The 17599-nt window shown below is 46.1% G+C and overlaps 1 protein-coding gene across 1 annotated transcript in view; it reads right to left on the bottom strand.

Moving 5' to 3' along the window:
• The window catches only part of LOC146059773 (solute carrier family 13 member 2-like), an 81954-nt gene that overhangs the window by 36390 nt on the left and 27965 nt on the right, over positions 1 to 17599 (bottom strand). The window contains exon 4 of the mRNA XM_083172278.1: positions 15119 to 15378. Coding sequence (XP_083028404.1) covers positions 15119 to 15378 — 260 coding nt within the window. The remainder of the gene's footprint in view (positions 1 to 15118; positions 15379 to 17599) is intronic.

The raw sequence follows: 17599 nt of genomic DNA, 5'->3' as shown, positions 1-17599 counted from the left end.
GCCCGGAGCCTTCCCACCAGGAAAGGATCGGATCGCAGCCTCTATTTCAACAGTTGTAAGCGGAGCCTCAAGGGAGGACTTCGCCTCCTCAGACAGCGTGGGCAGGTCTATACTATCTATATAGTCGGTAAGTTCCCCCTGCGAACATCTTAGGCGTGAGCTATATAGCTCCTGATAAAAAGTGAGAAACACGTCAGCTATTTCCCGGGGGGATGTCCTCAGTATACCGTCGGTGCCAAAGATTTGGGCCACAGTATTGGCAGGGCGATCCAAGTGTACCAGGTGAGCCAGAAGGCTGCCTGTCTTGTCCGCATTCATGTAAAGTTTATGGGATTTGAATAACAGGCTGCGTGCGTTACGTTCCTCTAGATGGGAGACCCAGGTATTTTGTGCCAACTCCCACCTTGCCCTGGACTCCTCCGAGCCCTCCTCTAAGTGTGTGATCTCGGTGTGTCTACATTCATCTTCCAATTCAATACCTTTAGCTTTGTGTGTTCGTTTGATAGAAGCAATTTTAGATATGAGGGTGCCCCTCATATAAGCCTTGAATGCTTCCCACACTACCGGGGCAGGGGCTGTACCCGTATTAATATCAAAGTACCCGTCCCACATATTCTGGAGGTCTGCGGATTCTCCAATTTGTAGTAACCAGGAGGGATGCAGTTTCCAGAAGGTCTGTCCCCTCTGGCAATCCATCCCTATCGCCAGCATCAGAGGCGAGTGGTCCGAGACACCCCTCGCCTTGTAGCAGATATTTTTTAGTCTGGGCAATACTGAGGGGGTGACTAGGGCCAGATCAATGCGCGAGAAGGAATTGTGGGTTTTAGAGAAGCAGGAGTATTGGGTGACCACGGGGTGTTTTAGCCGCCAGGCATCCCGCAAACCGATTGACTCCACATACCTTGCAAAGCCCGTGGGGCGATCGACAGCAGGGACGGAGCCAGGGGGAAACCACCTGTCTAGCTGTTGGTTCATTAACTTATTAAAATCCCCGAGGCACACCACCGGTGTGTCAGGGGATTGGGCCACGTAAGCAGCTGCTTGTTTTAATACATCATAATTGAAAGGAGGGGGGACATAGACCGCCAGGACAAAGAAGGGCTGGGAGTATAGTTTGCACTGGAGAAAAACGTATCTACCCATTGGGTCTGTTTTAACATCTAGCAGCACAAATTGTACTGATTTATTGATCAGTATTGAAACCCCTCTGGAGTGGGTGGTATGGGAACTGTGGTATGCCCAACCCACCCAGGGCCTGCGAAGGGACAATAGTCTATTTCCCTCCAGGTGGGTCTCAACAAGACAGGTGATGTCCGAGCCGTACTGCTTAACCATTTTTAGGACTAGGGAACGTTTAACTCTGTCGTTTATCCCCCGGACATTCCAGGTTAAGATGTTAAGATCCGTCATGGTCGTAAAGGGCTGTCATGTCAGTGCTGCCACCTTGTGAGCCTGAGTAAGCCGCAACCATTGCTACAAAACACAATTTACTCTCCAATTGTATGCATATCAAATCAGTATACCTTGCATGACTAAAAGAAGAAGAGAAAGAAAAAAAACTAGAAGACATAGAAAGAACAATCCCAACAAAATACACCCCCTCCCTGTATACCTCCCCCAACCTAGGCATACTTGTATCCCTAACCTAATAACTATGTAGACCAAGAAAGGTCAGCAATATCTACGAACTATGGGAGACAATCAGTTAATAGCTACCAATGCAAGCATCGGGGCCCCCCGGCTATCTATTAACCTTTACTTCTAGAGCGACACCTATGCTAATCAAAACAGAGTAAAATACACAGCGATTAGTAACATTCCCCCCCCGCCGCCCCCCCCCCCCCCCCTCCCGCCAAGACATAGTAAAACAGATCAATTGCAGTATGTACTAATAATATTCACGTTGACCGGACATCATCGAAACCACTCTGGCGTCCCAGGCATTCCTGAAGTTCGTATGGATGAGTGGAATAATATGTCCATTTTGGGTGTAGGTTTAGTCCTTTTCCTGGCTGTTTGTAAGGAGTCAGGCCTGAGCCAGCTGGCGAGCACCAGGCGCAAATCTATCTAGCCAGGCCGCCACCTCACGAGGGCTGCTGAAGAATTTAGTCTCTCCCTCCGCCACCACCCGCAACCGGGCCGGAAAGAGCATGGAATAGGGAAGGCCCAGGTCTCGCAGCCTACGTTTAACAGGGAAGAAAGAGGCCCTCTCCTTCTGCACCTCGATGGCAAAATCGGGAAACGTGGAGATGGTGACACCATTTCTAATCATAGGGCCTTTGGTGCGGTTCAGTCGCAGGATCGTGTCACGGTCTTTATAATGTAAGAGTTTGGCTATAAAAGTTCTGGGTGGGGCCCCCGGAGGAAGTGGACGGGTAGGGATTCTGTGGGCTCTCTCAACAGCGAATTGAGGGGTGAAGGATTCTCTGCCAAATGTCTCTATCAGCCAGGCCTCCAAGAAAGCCTCTGGCGCCGTGCCCTCCTCCCTTTCCGGCAGGCCGACGAAGCGGACATTGTTTCTCCTTAAACAGCCCTCCATGTCCATTAGCTTATTTTGAATGCTTGTGACCTGCTGCGTCAGGGTAGAAACAGTGGTTTTCATAGGATCTATTGCATCTTCAACCGTTGAAACCCGGGTCTCCACTTCCCCCACACGTTCCCTAATGCGCTGCACATCTTGTCTGAGAAGGGATAGGTCACACTGCACTTTCTCCATTTTGTCAGACAGACGTTTCTCAGTACCAGCAATGGCTTCTAGGATTTGTTGGAGGGACGGGGGTGTAGGTGAGGTGTCATCAGGGGGGGCCTCAGGACCAGCCGGGTCCCCAGAGCCCTGCCTGGAGTCTCCGGGAGGTGCCGACGGGCCCTGTGCCTCCTGCCCCCTCGCGAACTTGGCCAGCTTTGCTGCCGAGGCACTTTGATTCTGCTTCACCATGCTGTATGGTGATGGGCTGATGTATGCCCCCTCCTCAGTATTAACAGACGCCGCTGGTGAGGATTATAGTGCTGGATCTGTTAGTGGGGATTATGGGGGTGTGGGTTGCTGTGGGCCACCCCTACCACAGGTAATTTATAGGCACTGGCAGTCCTCTTATAAAATACCCTGAGCAGGTATAGCTGGCAGGGTGTGTGGCAGCACTTCTGATGGGCTGCTGCAGGCTTGTATGTAATATGTGTGCTGCGTGGAGCCCAAGATGGCGCCCGCAGCGCAGGACTCACCAGGGGAAGAGTGTCCAGATATTAGAGTCGGATGTCCCCCTCTCAGCAGGCTCCGCTAGCCAGCGGATGGTAGCAGCGGGTGTTTCGCTCGTGGGGGTCACCTCCACGGCGCGACCTCAGCAGTGTGTGGCAGTGTCCGGCTCCCGGCGTCTGGGCGGCTGCTCTCTGTGCGGCGGGAGAGGTAGGCCGCAGTCTTCACCTCGGTCCGGCGGGCTGGCTGCCACGCCGGATCAGGATCAATCGGGCGGGCGGCTGGTGCGGGGCACGGGTGAAGCACCGGGCAGCGTCTGGTGATGAAAACGAGTGCCGCAGTAGGATCAGGATGGGGTTACGGATTTCTAGCCGGGGAGCTCCGCTTCAACGCGTCCTACTCGCCTGCCGCCGTAGCCACGCCCCTGGTGTCGACCTTTTGACTGTACATCTAGACATTGTGAGTCAACCGCATCCCTTCTCTGAGAACTGAGCTTTCACCAACTTCCCAAAATATATCATATTTTTTATGGTTTTTGATGCAGATACCAAATTAAAAACAATAGGCTGACCTCTGATTGATTGAAAAAGTAATTTTCATGGCTTTTTGCCAATAGTTCCTTGCATTCTCATCTTGCTGCATCCACAGCCTACAAACAAGCAGGCATGGCAGGCACTGAGAAAGCGCTGTGTACACTGCAGCCTTCGGACCATCATCCTTCTCACAGACACCACCAGGGGCATTTACCATTGGGTGCCTAAGTACACTATTGGTGTATCAAACCCACAGTGTATCTGACCTGCACTGTAACTTACACTGCATACGACCCGCACTCTATCCGCATGGTGTCGTTTTTTTTTGTTTGTTTTTTTGCTGTTGACTACTACTGGTTTTGAGCAATGCTATTCTATACATGATTTTTAGTAAGTTTTTGTGTTGTATATTTTAATATTGAAATTTATTTTGCGTTGTTGCAATTGTTTATTGCTAATCCCATGGGATAAAAGGCTAACACTGCTCTTCACCTCAATTGGCGGGGGGTGGGGGCACTATATGATGTCCAACAAAGCAACTCAAGTGTTGTCCCATTATTTTGGCCGGTTGGTAACTTGTACATTACTAAATTGCAAAATATTTGTAAACAGAAATAGCTGCTGTGTTTTTTGCTGCTGCTCTGTTGCATAGTTTAGCCAGGTATCCTTTGGGCTATGTTCGTTAACAATAATCCGATCTTTTAGGTTATCAAAATTGACTGGAAATTAATATTAATATTAAAGGAAGAACATTGGGAAAACCATTCCAACAGAGCCATCACACATGCATCCTATAGCAGGCCCTTTCCAGGTAACACAATTCAACTTCATACAGTTGCCATCCTGTAGGAATTTAAAGTATGTTTTAATTTGTGTTAACATGTTTTCCAATTGGGTGGAGGCATTCCCAGCTGCCTCCAACACTGCTACCTTCACAGCAAAAAAGATATGTCTAGAATTTGTTTGTAGGTATGGTAGCCCAAAGGTTATCGAGAGTGACAGAGGCACTCATTTCACTGGAGAAGTCTTCCAAGTCATGTGCAATCTTCTTAATAGTAAACTTCATACTCTCTACCGACCCCAAGCAAGTGCAAAGGTGGAGAGATTGAATGGTACTATTAAGAACAAACTGGGTAAAGTTATAACTGAATCAGGGTTACTATGGCCAGAGGCACTGCCTATTGTGCTGTATAGTATAAGAACCACTCCCGAAGGGGTGCTGGACGGGGTCTCGACAGTCGGTATCCCGACAGTCATTTACCCGATGTCGGGATCCCGACTGTTAAAACACAGACAGATGGGTTCCCGACGGGGAATGGCTATTCTCCCTTGTGGGGTGGTGAGCGTAGTGAGCGTGGCAAGTGCAGCGAGCCCGCAAGGGGCTTTGTTGCACTCGCCATGCTGTCTGAGTCCGGCCAGTCGAGATCTCGACGTCGGGCTAATGACTGTCAGGATCCTGACTGTCGGAACCCTATACAACACCCCTTCCAGAGCTCCACTTAACTTGTCCTCCTTCGAGCCACATGATAGTTCCACAGGATGATCTGAAATTTAATAATTAACTGCAATATATATTGAAAATGAACTGACAGCTGAGAATGCAGCAATGGAAATATAACTTGTTAAAACCTGACATGCCTGTTGAAAACTGTCATAATCTTGAAGCAGGAGTTTTTGTTATGATCTGTAATTTTCTATGCTCAACTGCTTGATAGACCATTGGGAAGGACCATACCATGTCTTGTTGACCAGCTCCACTTCAATAAAATTCGCAGAGAGAGAGACTTGGGTACATTCGCCCCACTGTAAGAAAGCCAGTAATCCGGTAGTACCTTGGGTTGAGAGCAAAGGAGAAGAAATATCGCTAGAGGCACTTTTCCAGGAGAACTGAGAGACAGCCGAGGTCGAGCAACCTGTGCAATCTATAGAAGAGACAGTATAACAAAGACCCCTGGTAAAAGGATGGAAGGAATACAAGCAACCGGTTCTTGGTTCAATTTTTGGTTTTCTTTTTCTGTTCAAGGACATTTTGTGGCTGCCAAGATACGGAGAGAGCGGAGGGGGGCTCTGAAATTGGGTTAACTGACCAAGGTCAGCTTGAGATAGAATCCCTGAGTAAGCCTGACATGTTACCCATAACCGGAGTTGGTAAGAGGTATGAGAAATATGTAGTTCAAGGGCGATGTGATGAGTTATCATCTGGTGAACACTGTGTCTGTAGATATTGTCAACCAAAGATGGAGGAAGAATGCATCCAGAGATGTCAAACGACAGGTAAGACCAAAACAAGCCGACATCCCTTGAGTGATTTCCACTCATAAGTGGGTAAGGTCTTAAACCAAACTGAATGTTGGGTGTGCTCACAGGTATTGCAGAAACAGAGTAATGTAGGCCTAGTCCCATATCCATTATCATGTGCCAAGACCCTGCAGCCAGAAACTTGTGCGGAACAGGTCAGGGAGGAGGGGACAGGATTTTGTTTGTGGATGTTATGTGATAAGTTCATGAAGTATTCTGTCCCCTATTTTCTCCCTGATGACATTTATTATATTTGTGGTAGACGGGCATAAAAATGGCTCTCCATGAACCATGTTGGAGTATGTTATTTGGGCAGAGTGATGCCCGAAGTGATGATCCTTACCCATGACGAGATGAGTAACTATTCACCAAGGTATACCCCCTCCTTACACTCATACCCATTATGACCAAGGGGGCGATTCTCTAAGACAGAACTGTGGTAAAAACCCCGTTAACTGGGTTTTTACCGCATTTCTGTATGCTCTAACCCCCCCTCTGCAGTGGCAGGGAATTCCCTGCAGAAGCCTATGGGCTTCTTACCGCAGCGCTGTTTGAGGGATCCATCACGGCTCCCTCCCAGCATGCCCTGCGGCCAGCATGTCACTCTGCACATGCGCAGATGGACTCCCGGGTCACAGACCCAGAAGTCCAGTGCTGGCACCGCATCGCAAGGGACAGCTCTTATCGGAAGAGCTGTCCCTTGCGTTAATAACCGCATATGTTAGAACATATGCCGTTATTAATAATGCGATGCCCGGTGAAGGGGTGGCGAACACAACATCCCGCCCCAAATCCATAAAAGGGATTTGGTAGTTAGAAAGGAACCCTTAGCCTCAGATTTAATCCATAAGTCCTTTGGAATTCAGCTCTTCATCACATTAGACATCACCCATACCGCAAGAGGAGTCATAAACTTCAAGGATATCCAAGCGTTCGCAAGCCTGATAGACAACATAACGGAAATATATGATGACACCTTCAGATACATCGGAAAAGAGTTGCAAGCTTATAAGAGAGAGTTAGTGCAGCACTGGATGGTATTAAACTACCAGACGGCCAGTGGCGTAACTAATATTTTTGTGCCCCCCCACCGAAATAGACATCGCCGCCCCCCCATAGCCCCCGCCCAAGTAAAGTTAAGACCTACCCTTACCCCTCTGCATGCCGCCGCATTCCTGGTCCGACACCGCAGTTATCCTCCTAGCTCCGTCTCCCGCAGTTATGAAAAATGACACTGCAAAATGACTGCCCCCTAATAGCAGACAGTTTTTAAGGATGCTAGAGGAGGCCACTGCCTCCTCTAACATTCCTAAAAAACTGTCTGCTGTATGGGGCAGCCATTTTGCCGTATCATTTTTCATTACATGACAGGAGGATATCTGCGGTGCCGGACCAGGCAGGAATGCAGCGGCGGCATGCGGAGGGGTAAAGGGGCGGCTCTGAGCAGTGTGCTAAGCACCGGCAGTGCCCCGCTGGTGCTTGCTTACCCAAGCAGCCACGGTGGCTGCCGTACGGTAGCTACGCCACTGCTGATGGCCATGACAGGAGGATATTGTGTCACCCTCTCCACTCAGTATGAGGTATGATCGAAACCATCATCCAGTAAGGAATACCATACGAAGAAAAATGTATATAACTGTACTGTTCTTTTGTGTATTTGGTACCCAATCTATTCCTTGTTATCCCATGTCCCCAGCATCCTTTGTAGGTCAGATGAAGTCTCTACATACTACCAATTTCCTTGGTATCAGTATAATGCATATGAAGGTTGTTTCCCCCATATCACCCCTAATTTTATTTTTCCTTCTTCTCAGAAAGAAATGCTGTTATGAATTCAGTTTACAGAAATTTTGAAATGGGCGTTTTATTTTACTGTCAAAGGATGGACTGTCAAAGTAGAATTGCATCTACACTGCATTAGCATATTATGGCCGCCAATTACATTCGCATATTTATGTAAAGAGTGTACAGAGGCGAGTAGGAGTATTGTGTGACATGGGGCAGCCATTCTAATACACATAGATTCATACTCCACATTCATAAATAATAAAATATACAGATGGAGCTCATCCCATCTTTGCAGGGCTGGCGTTTCTAACGCCAGCCCCGCCAGCCCCGCCAGGGGGCTCGCGCGCCCCCTGGCAACGGAGCCTGCCTCCGGTCCCATCGCCGCCCATCGCCGCAGGTACCCCTCGCCGTCCCGAGCGCCCCCCTAACCATGCCCGTCTCCCTGAAGCGGAGACGGGCAGGGACACGCAGCGTCCCCGCCGAGAGACTGGGACGCGCGTGCGTGTGAGATGCACGCGCGTCCCAGTTCAGTGTAGCCCCTGCCGCCGGCGCTCGCCAGCGGGGAGGGTCTGGCGAGCCCCGGCCAAGGATGGCATGGGCTACATCTGTAGTTATATGGTTGAAAATCACAACACATAGTATTGAGTATAATACACGATTTTCCCTGGTCATGTTCAGTGTCTGTTTAATCAGTGTCTCACTCGCAATTCTCCGGTGTTTGTTTAGAAAGCGCAGCATATATCTTTCAGAAGTTATGGACATTACATATAATAATCTATACATTGCCATGAGGAATGAGTATCAGAAGGAATTCAGTTGAAACCAGTTTGCTTCCTTACTGTACAAAATAAAGAGAGGCAAAACCTGACCTCTTGACTAAATGCATGGATAAGAACTTTGTACCCTTACTCTGAATTTATACCAAGTCTCGTGCAATTTATTTGCAATAAGCGGAAGTGTTTACAGAAGCGATCGTTGGTATATTGAGATTGTGTGTAAGTACATTGTACTGATAAGGATACCTCCATAAGGGTATCCTTGTAGCGTGAGGTATGTTGATAAGGTACATTACGTAGCGTTATGCATTGGTATGCCCATAGTTAGGAATAAAAGGTAACAGTTTGCGGACAGATTATGCAAACTGCAAAACTTATAGATGGAGCCCCGCTCTTTCATTGCTGGCACTCGCCAGAATATCCCCGCTGTGAAGCGCTGGCATAGAGGGACTCCGTCAGACTGGTACACGTATGCGGCTCACACGCATGTGGGTCCCAGTCACTCGGCGGCTGGGCAGCGTGACTCTGCCCATCTCCACTTCAGGGAGACGGGCAGGGTTAGGGGGGGTTCGGGGCAATGGTGGGGACCAGCAATGGGGACCGGGGAGGTGGCGGTTGGCTGTGGGGAGCTCCATCAGAATGCCAGCCCCTGCAAGCATGAGCTGCGCTCCATCTGTACCTATTGTCCATCAGATTAAATATATATGGATTTCCATAATATATATATAATATATATATATATATCTAGATCTAGGCGAAGGCCCCAGTGGTCACCACAAAACAACAAAACCTCGGAGAGGAAGAGGCATCGACCACACCCCCGTCGTGGAAAACCTGGGAAAAAGAATCCGCAAGCAGGTACAGACATAGTCTATAACTTATCATCTACCAAGATGTCTCCAGCTACAATGTCGTTGTTATCCAAAGGCCTATCCTTTGTGCCAACTCATACCCATGATGCATTTGAGGCATCTATTGACTTATATAAATTCAGTCGGAAGATTCGTCTACATGAACAGTTCCATGCTAGTCACACAAATGAGCAAAGATCCATATTTAAATCTCCATCCACATATGACCCACCTTCTGCTAAAGCGAGCATCAAGACATTTAGCAGGTTAATGGAACATGATCTACAACAAGCCACAATCTCTCCAAAGTACGATAATTTGACACATGAGGAACGGATTGCATTGAAAGAACTCAAAAGCAATTCTGCATTAGTCATACGTCCAGCGGACAAGGGGGGGGAGCAGTGGTGATACAGGATTGGGCACAGTACCATCAAGAAATTACCAGACAATTGGCTGACACCAACACTTACAAATTGGTTGCACAAAATCCAATTCCAGTTTTCAAAAAAGCAGTGGACACAATGCTGCTGAAAGGCCTCACAGCCAAGTGGCTTACGCAAGAGACCTTCGATTATTTATCTGTCCAATTTCCGGTATGCCCAATCCTGTACACCCTCCCGAAGATTCACAAATCAATTGAAAATCCACCTGGTCGCCCAATTATTTCGGCGCGACTCTCCCTCTTACAACCCTTGGCCATTTATGTCGACCATCACTTGCAACCTTTGGTCACCACCAGTGCTACATACATTCGCGACACGTCCGATTTCATCGATAAATTAAAGAACATCAATATTCCACCAAATACTTTTTAAGCTACGATGGACGTTAGTTCACTGTATACGGTGATACCGCACGAAGACGGTCTAGCTGCACTGTATAAGACACTGTACACCAGAACCATTAAGGACCCACCAACCGAATATCTGGTCGAGATGGCACGTCTAATTCTAACATGCAACCACTTCATGTACCATCGAAAGTACTACATACAGATATCCGGCACTGCGATGGGGTCTAATTTGGCCCCATCGTATGCCGGACTCTACATGTATGAATACGAACAAGAAAACATACTTTCTAAATACCATGACCATATCATCTTTTATAAGAGATTCATAGACGATATCTTTCTTCTATGGTCTGGCACATTGAAAGCATTTAATGAGATGACATCAACATTAAACCAATTGCATTGCCCGATCAGGCTGACTCATTCCATCTCGACAGAAACAATTAGTTTTCTTGACATCAATATCTCTATAAAAAACAACGTGCTGCAGAGGAGTCTCTTCAGAAAAGAGACAGACTGCAATACCTTGCTATTAACAACCAGCCAACACCCTCCAGCTTTAAAAGAACATTTACCGATATCACAGTACATGAGGGTAATAAGGAATAACACAGACTGCCTGACACTCGAGTCCCAAATCTCGGAAATTACCGAGAGATTCCTGCAGAGGGGTTATTCGTCTGTCACACTAAAGAGATGCCTGAGTAAAGCCCGGCTAAATATGAATAACAGGACAATACCCAGCACGGCAGAGAACAAGACTCCCCGAATGATCTACGTAAACAAATTCAACCATACATCATTTCAAACCCAACGATGTCTCAAGAAAAACTGGCAGATAGTGGCCTCGGATCCCGCACTAAAATTACAACAATATGACAAACCTATGATGGCATACAAAAAAGGCCCAAACCTGAAACAACTGCTTATGCGACCGACCGCCTGCCCTGATATTGATAAAAACACTACTGGGCTTCACTCTGTACGACCAGGTTGTTTCAAATGCTCTGGGTGCACGACGTGCAATAGTCTGTCTCCCGGCACTTCGTTTCCCCATCCCCACTCGGGTAAACCCATTCGCATCCGACATAGGCTACATTGTTTAATAGATTATGTTATCTATTTATTACACTGCCCTTGCGGCCTCGCATATGTCGGGATGACGACCCGTAAGTTTAGAGAAAGGATGGCCAACCACAGAAATTCAATCAGAGCGGCCACACAGACCGGCAAGGCCGATCTTCCAATTCCACGCCATTTTCTTGCGGCAGGCCACCAAATAGCCAGCCTGAGATGTCGCCTGATAGATTTGGTTCCCCCGCCACCCAGAGGTGGCGATAGAGTACTACTCTTGAAAAAACTTGAATGCCGTTGGATTCATCAACTGGGGACTCTTGCCCCTCGCGGGCTCAATGAGAACAATCCTATGAACATCTTCCTACGATAATGCATTGATTATTTTGATGTCAACCATTACTTGTGCTCCTTAGGAGTTGATTACGTATGTCACTTTTATGACGGAATGTCACCATTTGTTTGCACCTCTTTGCTAACCTAATCCCAGGGACCATTAGAATTGACATCATATATAAGCCCAGCCACATCAGAAACCATTAACATACCTTACGGATCCCACATAATATAGTCAATTGTAAATAAAAATAAAAAATAAAAATGTTTATAATAAATATAAAAAAATATATAAAAGATTAAAATTAAAATATAAAAATATATAAAATAATAAATACACTAAAAAACATTATTTAGAATATTTGAATAGATATAGTATTGGCACGACCAACACACATAGTGTCGATTACATTATATGACATTTATTTTTTCATACATTTCTTATATGCCATTACAGCTATGTCATGATTTAGGTTTGGTCTTCACTCTTTTTATTATCATACAATATAGTCCGTTCCTCCTACAGTTTAGCATCTATATCCACGGTTCCTGACGTGATTTATCTCTGTTTAGATTACATACACTAAGTTATTCATAAAAGATTCACCCCAGTATGTTATATACATTAGAATGGTGTCATACCCACTCTATAGAGATATATGACACGTCAGCCCAGATCCGGCTTTATACCTTTTCTTCCCGTTTTCCCCTGTATTACAGAAGCGCATATGCGCCTGGTTTGAGCCCTCCCTCTCCCCGTACCCCTGTGTGGACTGCAAGGAATGCTCAACGCTGCTCCAGCTGTCATGCGTTCCAAAGTGCGTGCCACCTCCGGCACTTCCGGCGGTCGGCCTTCCGGCCTCCCCGGAAGTAGCGGGAGAACACGCTGACGCCGTCGTAGATGGCGCCAAACGTGGACACGCTACTAGAAGACAGTCAGGTATAAAAGCCGGCTCTGGGTGAGCTCAGTCACAGGCTAGGGATGGACATCGGAAGCCAACCATCAAATGATGGCAGTGCTTCCACCATTGAAACTTTCGATGCGATGGTAACTAACCATCGAATCAAAATTATTCGATGGTGAAAACTAGTTATATGACTAGTGCATGCGCAAAAGCCTGTATTGCCATTTGTAAGGTAGTAATTGAGTTTGGTGGCAGGGCCCAGGCTCTGAGCAACATATTACTTTATCATTGGACATTGTGTGTATAATATACATATATAATATTCACACAATGCCCAATGATGAAGTAGTATAATAATTGTGTACACATAATTAACACTTTAACAGCAAGTAATCAAAATGTAATAAAATTAGATAAATTGTAAACTAACTCGTTTTAGGTTTCACTATTTTTCCAGATAGGAAAATGTCTATTTATTAAGGCAAGTGTAACTACACACACACACAAATAAGGGAGATGACGGTATAGTGGTCATCACATCATTTATATGGTGAGATAAATATTGCAATGAGCAGGGCTGGCTCTACCATTAGGCAGCTGCCTAGGGTGCCAGGATCTGTGGGGGCACCACTATAATGCTACACACTAGGCGATTCTAGCTTCCATCGTCAGCTATATGGTCGCTCAGTGACCATATTGCCGGTGATACCTAGCGACCTTCGCCGTGTGTGCTCTCCCGCCGCAGCCCAGCGACGGTCGCTGGTCGCAGGAACTTGCTAGAATCACTGGTCCCCAGTAAAATACTGATAACCAGCAATTCGGTCACTGAGCGACCAATCGCTAGCGACAAGGTCACGTAATATAAAAAATAGTTCACTATATATAAAAACAGTTAAGGTGCCCCTACACTGAGGCGATTTGGTCCGATTGTGGCCAATTGCGACCAATCAACCCCTTAAATCGGACCAAATCGCCTCTCCCTGACATGCTGTTGGGTCCCATGCGCATCGGACCCGACCAGGTGCTCAGACCGGCAGGCAGCCACCCGTTCCTCCTGGCGGTGAGGCGGGTGGGAAGCAGGGATGCATGCAATCTATCACAACGGATCGCATGCGTTCCTGCCGCCGGGAAGGTCCCTGCAGCCTGCAGGCTGTCCTGTGTCCGTACACTGCTGCGAGACGTCACAGCAGTGTATGGGCACCTTTATCTTGGTTCATTCCACTGGTACCCCAGGACTGTGTATATTGTTCCTCACTATCTCACTATATTCACAGAAACAGACAATCTCTGACCAACACTTCACTGATGATCATATAGTGGTTGCTGCCTGGTAATACTAATGCAGCTTATTAATGAGTGTTGTATGTGACTGACATTCACAAATATCTGTAGCTAGTTGTATTGTGTACCTATTATTATTATTGTAGCTTGCCTGAGCTGGTATAACATTCAGTGACTTCTCCTCTCTGAATCCTCCAGAGCTCACCAGTGTGTCTGTGAAATTTGCTGCTGTTTGAGTGACTGGTGCTGCAGGGTGAGGTTTGTGCTCTGATTGGCTCTCTGAGTCAGGGAGAGCCAATCAGAACTAGCAGTGGGCCCTGTTGCCTAGCAGCTACAGCAACCATAGAGAGGGAGAGGGAGGGAAGCAGAGAGAAAGTCAGACAGCCTCCAACGAACCTAGGAAGTTTCCCTGACACAGACACAGCAGCCAGGGGAGGCATAGCTTTTGGGAATTACAAAAAATAAGCCACCATCGGTATACCATCGAATGATTAGCATTCGATGGTGACAAACATCGGAAGGTCACCATTAAATGGTAAAAACACTAACATCGAAAGAAAAACATCGATGTTTCCGAAACATCGACCATCGATGTCCATCCCTATCACAGGCTGTCCCCTCTAGGAAGAGGTTCTTATTCCCCTGTATTGCCTGATGCTTCTCTTTGACTTCACATTAAGTAAGTGCATTTTTGTATATGCTGCTGCTATGTATATTTGACAGCATTGATTTCATTATATGCATATTTACCATTTTTTTAGGCTCCTTGAAAAAGGTCCTTTTTAATACGAACCGAAATGTCTGGGCATGTGAAAGGATTATAAATAATTAATAAATTTATTACCTTTGCTGACTTGACTTGAACCTTTGGATTATTACAAACTTTTGATTGACAACACACCATAAGCAGTGTTGTGTTGTGGAGAGTGCCCCACATCCCCAATCTGCGGACTGGGGAAAAGAAGTATACTGTGGGTACATATTCCCTTTGTAGGGCACCCCACCGTTGTGACATTATTGTGCGAGTGCGGTCTCTCCCCCTTCCATATATCTAGATCTATATATATATATACATAGATATGGGGAAGAAAAACATCACTGGCAGCAGGGCAGTGCTGGCCTCTTGTCTCAGTATATATATGTGTGTGTGTGTGTGTGTGTGTGTGTGTGTGTGTGTGTGTGTGTGTGTGTGTGTGTGTGTGTGTGTGTGTGTGTGTGTGTGTGTGTGTGTGTGTGTGTGTGTGTGTGTGTGTGTTTATATATTATATAGGTTTTATGTACAGTACCTACTTGGATTCTCCTGTTTGAGTGAGTTAGCATCTATGGTATGTTCTTCCTGTATCTCAAGGGCCTTGTTCACATTCCCATTCAGGGGTCCGTCGCTCTTGCCCATGCTATTGGTTTCAGATGAAAATTCTTCTAATTTATCTTCAGAGCTGTGAAGTTGCTGCAGAACAGCCTGAGCTATTGGTATCATCATGGCTGTTGTGGCTGTATTACTGATCCACATGGAGAGGAAGGCTGTAACAATCATGAACCCCAGAAACAACCTGTAAGTAACAGGCAAACGTCAATCCACATTAATGTCCAGAGATATAGGTTAGTGAGCTCACAGTAGCTGCAGTTAAGACATAAAAACCTACTTACTGTTCTATGGTTTTCTGTTTTCACCTCAGGAGGGTGCCAATAGAAACCTAGGTGTTTATTAAAGTTGTACTGTCACAGTGTGTTTGTGGCTCTGGACCTAGCAAACCACCGCGCCGCTGAATGCATGCCCCCGGCGAGCGAATCCCCACACTAGCACACAAGTGGATGGTTAATGCTCACTCACTATCAAACGATTTATCCACCCTTTGGTCTGGTAAGTCTATACTTACTTTCAGACGGCCACTATCTGCCGAAACTGGTGGTGGGCACTGACATCATGTGACGTCAGCCGCCAGCCCCAAGCAGGCATGGACACGCTGGCGTATGCAGATGTCTGCCCAGCATTTCCATGGGTGCGCCCATACAGTGTTTTTATTTATTTATTCCTTCTAGAGATGTGCAGGCTCTGATTTACTCTGATTTGCTCTGATTTACTCTGATTTCAAAGCACGATCTTATTGGCTATCAACTGTCAACAAACTGTCATGTGATTTGGGATAGCCAATAAAATCCTGCTTTGAAATCAGAGTAAATCAGAGTAAATCGGTACCTGCACATCTCTAATTCCTTCCTTTCATTAACTTTTACACAAAGAAGCATTGCACAGATCTGACTTCATGTTCCGCATTGTTTGGCTGCTGTACACATAAGAAAACATGAATCCAGCATAAATGGGAGCTTAATAAAATATCAGTTTTTGTAAAAAAAAATATATATATATATAGCTATGTGCATTCAAAATGGCTAAAACCCAAATAAAAGTAAATATACCCCCAAGAGTAAACAGACACAGATACAATATAATATGTAATTCAGGTGACTCTCCAATTGCAGTTGAGTAGTCATAACTGAGCTTTAAAGGGGCGTAACTGGTATGGGTCATACATATGGTAGAGAGAGCTGATAACAAGATATCAGATAGGGGCGCAATTCCTAGACCTGTTTAGCAAAAGAAAAAAGCAGCAGTACAAAAAAAGGGGTTTGTCAATCCCCTACAAGAAGATACCAGAAAGAAGAACAATAGACTGCGCTAATAATTAATAGTGAAATAAAAAAATAATTAAATGCCAGTAACCAAAAATTTAAACATGATTTAATGTAGAAATAAACATATATATAGCAGCTTAAATTAAAAAGTGGATGTAATTACTTGTATTATGCACATAAAAAACGAACATAAGCAAATAGCATAAAAAAGATGTATGGGGGATAAAAAATTTTTTCGTGGTGACTGAAAAAATATGAATGTCCATACGGTACCGTATATTAAGGCAGTGAGTCCAGCTGACAGGGGGGCAAAGCGTGATGTGCCCACTTGGATCCGTTCCTATTTGTGCCTCCAATAGAGGGGACCTGGATGGCTGGGGGAGGGAATCGCAGCTTGGTGTTTGTGGAGTAAATGGAACTCCTGCTGTTCCTTGAATGCCAGGGAAATAGCCTGGTTTTGGGTCTTCTCCCCAGATTGTTGCCAAAACAGGGTCTGGAGGCTGGTCCGGTCTCTCAGGTAGTCAGAGCTGTAAATAGCTTATGCTGGAAGTCAGTCACTTGAATAGGAGCACCAACGCGTTTCGCTCTATGGTAGAGCTTTTTCAAGGTGTGTGGAGGGCTGCATCCAGGGGGTTTAAATACCCCTCTCTGTTATTAAGGGGGCGGTTACTTGGCAAAACAGTTTAATCAATTAACAATATCAAAAGATAAAAATACATACCTAATATTACCTATCGTGAGCAGGAGACAGGGGTATTTGTATCAAGTGTGTACCTATCAAAAACGAGTATTTAAAATAAGGTTTTGTCACTCTAAACGAGTTTTTGTTATTATGAATACACTGGTGCCGCTTCCGGATATCCGGGAGTGACGTGTTTCCGGTGTTTGGAACGCACGCCACTTCCGGTATCCATAGCGCTGGACCGCAAGCAAGCGGCTCCAGCGGGCGGCTGGACAGGAGTATCCGCATCATTAGTTTGTAGTGCGCTTCCGGAAATCCGGAGCGCATAACTAAGGTGCATGTTCACCATTTTTTCATTTATAGAGCATCGTCGCGGCGGCCATCTTTGGGGTGTTTCGATGTTCGAAAAACAAGCTTCAGAAATGATTGAATCATTTGAGCAGAGAGGATATCCC

The sequence above is a fragment of the Crinia signifera genome, chromosome 2, assembly GCF_055691185.1.
Source record: "Crinia signifera chromosome 2, ASM5569118v1, whole genome shotgun sequence".
Taxonomy (NCBI): domain Eukaryota; kingdom Metazoa; phylum Chordata; class Amphibia; order Anura; family Myobatrachidae; genus Crinia; species Crinia signifera.
The sequence above is the reverse complement of the archived record's forward strand: the minus strand, read 5'-3'. Positions and strand labels throughout refer to the sequence as shown.